General features: G+C 44.2%; 1 protein-coding gene across 1 annotated transcript; it reads left to right on the top strand.

Annotated features, from left to right (window-relative positions):
* Nucleotides 1-3,787: 3,787 nt before the first annotated feature.
* Nucleotides 3,788-4,682, top strand: LOC116378035 (olfactory receptor 4D11-like; the record flags this gene model as incomplete). The annotated part of the gene is made up of 1 exon (XM_031839834.1): nt 3,788-4,682. A coding segment is annotated over exon 1 (895 nt), but the record flags the coding sequence as incomplete, so codon positions are not given.
* Nucleotides 4,683-5,850: the final 1,168 nt, after the last annotated feature.

Genomic DNA, 5,850 nt, shown 5'->3' with positions numbered 1-5,850 from the left:
GACACCACCGCCCCCAAGCTTGTGCCCCAGAAATGTGACCTCTCGTTGCATGAAGGAGCATTTCTGTGGGTGCAGTTTTAGACCTGCTGCTGCCACCCTCTCCAGTACCTGCCTCAGGTCCTTGAGAGACACCTGGAATGACTCGCCATGTACCAGTATGTCGTCCAGGTACACAACATACTCCTGCCGAGGGATAGCAGCGAGTACCCTGTCCATTAATCTCTCAAACGTGGCAAGGGCATTGCAGAGGCCAAACGGAACAACTTTAAACTGCCGCAAACCCCCATTAGTGATGAAGGCAGTTTTGGCCCGAGCTTCAGGGCCTAGGGGGACCTGCCAATACCCGCTTCGCAGGTCCAAAGAGGAGTATCAGGATGACCCTGCCACTGTTTCGAGGGCCTCGTCAATGTGTGGAAGGGGGTAGGGGTCCTTTTTGGTCACTTTGTTGAGGGGTCTGAGGTCCACACAGAAACGCCACTCCTTCTGCTTTTTGGGGACCATGACGACCGGGGCTGTCCAGGGGTTGATGGAAGTCTCAATGATTCCAGCTCACCGCATCCCTTGCAGGGCTTTGTCTGCCGCAGCCTGCCTGGCCAGTGGGAGGCGTCGAGGTCTCATCCTGATCGGCTGTGCATCTCCTGCTTCGTTGTTATGCTGGATGAGATCTGTGCGGCCCACATCGTCCTCCGACAGTGAAAAACAGTCCTTGAACTTAAGTAGAAGCTGCCACAGCAGACTTTGTTCATTAGGAGTCATACCACAGTTTTTCTGCCAGACCTCCGTCACTGCCAAGACCCTTTCACTGTCATCAGGTGGAGAGGTGTTGGTCACCTGTGAACCTGCAGCTGACCAGACAGTGGTTGGAGGTGGGTGCAGCTCAGCAGTTGGCAGGGTGGAGGGCGGCGTAGGTGGCTCGTTTGAAGGCATGCCGCTGGCAGCAGCAGAGTTTATTGTCTCAGCCGTTCGTGTGGTAATGGTGTGGGTTGTGACACAGCCAGGCCGGGATGGCTGTTGCCACATCCGGATGACATGGCCATCAGGAAAAGTGAGAGTTCCTCTCTTTGTGTTTATGACACAGTCTAAAGCCCCGAGAATATCCAGTACCAGTATACAGTCCTCCAGGTTAGCAACCCACACCGGGCAGCGGACAGATTTTCTTCCCAGCCCCAGAGTCACTATTGCTTCCCCAACCATAGGGGCTCGCTCTCCGGTGACTGACTGCAGTTTCACTATCGTGGGGAAAATAATAGTTCCATTTTTCACCACATCGGGCCTCACCAGGGTTGCTGACGAACCCGTGTCCACCACTGCAGAGCAGCATGTCCCTCCAATAGTCAGCGGTGCATACCAACAGTCTCCTATCCAGGTTTGACCCAGCATCACTAGTTGCTCCAGCTGACCATCAAAATCTCCAGGTGGTCGGGGTGCTCCTACTTGGTCGGAGAGTTGCGTAGCTTTGTTATTTAAAGGGGGTCGGGACAGCGTGTCAGGGGTCTGCATCGTCCCGATTATGTGGTCCCTGGCTCGTTTCCCTTGTTCGCAGTGGTACAGGGGCAGTGTTGGACCAGGTGGCCATGCTGCCCACACCCCCAGCAGACTCTTGGTTGTGGCTTTTCCTGCCTCTCATCTCTCAGAGTGGCAGCCCTCACCAGCTGGGTTAGCTCCCCCACCCAGGCAGGCTGCGCCAAGTCCATCTCAGTCTCACCAGCAACTCTCACCTTTGGTGATTTTTCAACCACTTTACCCAAGGCGCCAGCACACAGCATCTCTCTCTCCGTAGCTGACTCCAAAGCCTCCTGGAGCGACCCAGGGTGAGCCAGTAGTGTCTGGATGTGCAGGTCAGCTGGAAGCAGGGCCTGGAGGAAATGGTCCCTTGCTAGCTCGCTCTGGATGGGAGGGGGCATGTGGGTGTAGGTGCGGTGAACAAGCCCCTCAATGTCATTAGCGAGCTCCCTCAGCGGCTCCTCTGGCCGTCGCTGTCTGCTGCACAGTTCAGAGCAGAGCAGGCTAGTGGCAGAGCATTGTCCAAATTGTTGCTTTAGAGCCCCAATTAGTGCATCATAATCACTCCTATCATCAGGACTTAGCAGCAGCAGGCTTGATAAAGCATCACCCTTGAGGCACATCGCTAGCTAGAGAGCTTTTACTGAAGTGGACCATTTACTGGCCTGAGCTATCAGTTCAAATTGTGCATGAAAAGCTTCCCAGTTAGATTTACCGTCATATCTGGGGGTCTTTATTGTGGCCGGAACAGCTTCTCCGTGTGGCTCAGGGTGTTTGGTCATGTCCATTTCTACGTCATTCCTAGTCATTCCTTTACGGCCGCTACATCCACCACCGGCGCGGCCCGACCGACCCAATCCAGCCTCGGCAGCCATCCTCGCGGTCATTTCCTTGACCCGCTCTCTGTGCTCCGTCGTCCGCCAGGCCTCGGCTGCGCCGTCCCATCCTAGTCTGTCACTTTCTTCTTCCCGCTTAAGCTCGAGACGGCTCCCTGACCACATGTTTCTCACCGCTAATGAATGTTAGCCACTTAGCTTATCCGCTGCTAGCCGGTGTGGCGATGTCGATGAATGGCGAAAGTTTTACTTCTGACACCAAATGTAACGACCCTTGGTAAGGAAAGCTACGAGACACTATCTTACTGATTGTGGTTTAGTAGTGGACAGTACACAGGCTACTGTGGGCCATAGCCTACGCCAAACAACAGTCAACACCGTTAGACGTTCTTCAACACGCTTAACCATCTGCTCCCGGTCATAGACTAACTCTCCCAGTTACCAGCACAAACAACAACATCCCACAAGGCATGAGGCCTTCACTGACCTCCGTAAATGCAATAACCAATCTAAGATAACATCTTAGAACAACTTTTCTGCAAACACAATAACACCTAACATGTTAACAGGTTAACATTATATGTCACTCAGTCCGTTACAGTATGTTGGATTGCGCGAGAGGTGCCAGCACAAAACACATAGGATCAGAAATATGAATCCGGCATAAGGAATCCACTGGTACCATCCAAGTCATAATAGTTTGTCCGGAAGGGCTAAATAATGTTCCAAAGTTAGAGTAAATTTTGGCTGGGGAAAGACTGGCATGGCCATTTTTCAATGGGGACACTTGACCTCTTAACTCAAGATACTCAATTATAAATTATAAATTGGGTGTGACTGGAAAGACTCGTTTGGGTTCAATGATCCTAATTGTATGCATGTTTGAGTATGTTAGTCCCCATACTAGCCATTTCACAGAGTGAGACTTTATGTCACTGTATAATGTGACCTATTGTGACCTCTAGGATAATCACAGCCTCAAGAAACTTCACAACCACAAACTAGATACCTAGGTCATTCAGAGGATGTATGACTTCCCATGGTATATTTACAATGAGCGGATTTCTGACCACTTTCCAGTACAGAAGTGCTCTCGATCTAATCACATGAAAATGCAGTTGTTACATAAGTCTCTTAACTGACCTGCAGCAAAAATTGGATTTCTGTGCAGAATTTTGCTAAATGGTTTAAGCTACCACATACAAGCTCAAATTAGCTGGAGACAATGTTCAATGTGATTGGACGATGGGTCTGCCCAATGAAAAGTTTCTGTTCCCGTCAGCCATAAAGCCTGTCTGGTAATCTCCATTGTTGGCTATAGTGAAAGCTGTTTGATTGATGTCAGTTATTTTTGTAAAATCAGACAGGTGGTTACAGTTGGTTATAATCTATAATGTCTTTTCCTCAACTTCTTTTTTGTATTATTTTATCTTGATATTTTGTTGAATATGCCTTTGCAGAATGCTTCAATCAAAGTAACAGAATTTATTATTGGTGGTTTTGAATCAACCAACAGACCTATGTTGGTTGGTGTGGTTATTTTGATTACTTATGTTCTAGCCATTCTAGCCAATATATTAAACATCTTCTTCATTCTTGTTGACAAAAGATTACACAAACCAATGTATCTTCTGATTTGCAACCTTGCTGTTGTTGATATACTGTACGCCTCCAGTACCGGTCCAACAATGATTGGGGTTTTAGTTGCTAGGGTTAATACTATTTCGTATGTGCCTTGCTTAGTTCAAATGTTTGCTGTACACGTGGGAGGGACGATGGAGATGTTAGCTTTATCGGCTATGGCATTTGATCGATTGATTGCTGTTAGCTATCCCTTTCAGTACCACAGTTATTTAACAAATGTGCGTACTTTTGTCATTATATGTATTCTGTGGGTTGTTGCTTGTGCTTTTGTGGCTGTACTGCTTGCAGCCTTGCTTCCTCTCCCTCACTGCTCCTCAAAGCTGCAGTACACTTTCTGTGACTATGCTGCCGTAATACGAACTACTTGTGTTGACCTCACTTACTATTTCAATATGGTTTCCATCATGTTCTTTTTTATTTTTTTTTTCACTTTCATTTTGATTTGCCTGTCATACTTATATATCTTATTTTTTGTGAAATTGTCCTCAAATAATGACAAACGAAAAATGGGCAGCACTTGTTTGAGTCACTTAATGGTGGTAACAGGTTATTACCTTCCATCATTTATCCGTATTGTCTTGACCAGGTTTGGCGTCGTATTACCTCTTGAGGCTAGCCATGGTTTAATGATTGGGACCATCCTCGGACCAACTTTTTTAAATCCTGTGGTGTACTGTTTTAGGACGAAAGAAATTAAATGTAAGATTTTTAACATATTCAAAAAAGTTGAGATTTCTTAGTAGATTCTTATGAACTGTGACTTTACGATAAAAGTTTTATCCTTTTATGGACAAAGTGTTGTGCTAAAATGCTAAAATATATTCATAGTCACATTTTCTAAACTGTTTGCCTGTTAACTGTTTTATGTCAGTGAACTGTATGTCATTGTAGGTGTTCACAAAACGTGAACTGATGTTTGAAATGTATTTAAACTAACATTAGCATAACATGTCACACTATATTTGAGGACAGCTAATCACAAGTCAATCCTCACAGCTGTTGATGAAAAGAAAAGAAAACAACTAAAGACTATTTAGTTGCCTGTCTAGTTAGAAGTGGCGGTTAATATCATAGCTAGGATAAAAATGATCATCCCAGTCTGGACCTGAAGTTGTACGATGTTGATAAATGATTTATCATGGCATGTTTATGTAAGTGATATATATCATGATGTTTTGCATTTTGAAATACTGAATAAATATTTAAGTCTATAATAATATATAATAATATATGATACGTTTTGGCTAATGCAGTATATTATATATATATATATATAAATATATATATCAGTAAAATTTGTGTAAAAAATGCAATCAATTTGATATTGCCATAAAACATTGAAATGACCCACAATTACCCTAAAACAACCAGTTACATTAAAGGGACAATATGAATATATATTTAATATGAAATTTAGTTTTATGCTTTGAATTAATTTTAATACTACAAACTCCTTTCAGTAAAACTTTACTTAAGTGAATTCATGACTGCATATTTTACTAAACTACTTTTGGAAAGACCTACATTTATAATGTTATGGCCCAATCAAGATATTCTAGTTAAGAGTCTCTTTTCGCTTGTAGGTCAAACTTTGAGAAAGCGGTGTTCATTACTCAAGTTTACTGAATTGAAGAGCTGCATGTGGATTCTGGAGCTATTACCAAATCTAACTATTTTTTGCAAGTGGCATCGACTTGAGTGAGATATTTTAGTTCCATTTCCACGGCTAATAAAGTTTAGGTTTTTTTCTCTTTATTTATAAAGTAAAACTTTGAGGCAAACCACTATTTGACTTTCACAAACTCACTTGTCTGTCACTGTTGGACATTTTGCAAAACAAATCAGAAGCTGTTTACTGCATTGTGTA

Source organism: Anarrhichthys ocellatus, unplaced genomic scaffold (genome assembly GCF_004355925.1).
Source record: "Anarrhichthys ocellatus isolate YVR2014 unplaced genomic scaffold, GSC_Weel_1.0 scaffold1994, whole genome shotgun sequence".
NCBI classification, from domain to species: Eukaryota; Metazoa; Chordata; class Actinopteri; order Perciformes; family Anarhichadidae; genus Anarrhichthys; species Anarrhichthys ocellatus.
This window is presented reverse-complemented; position numbering and strand designations above follow the sequence as displayed.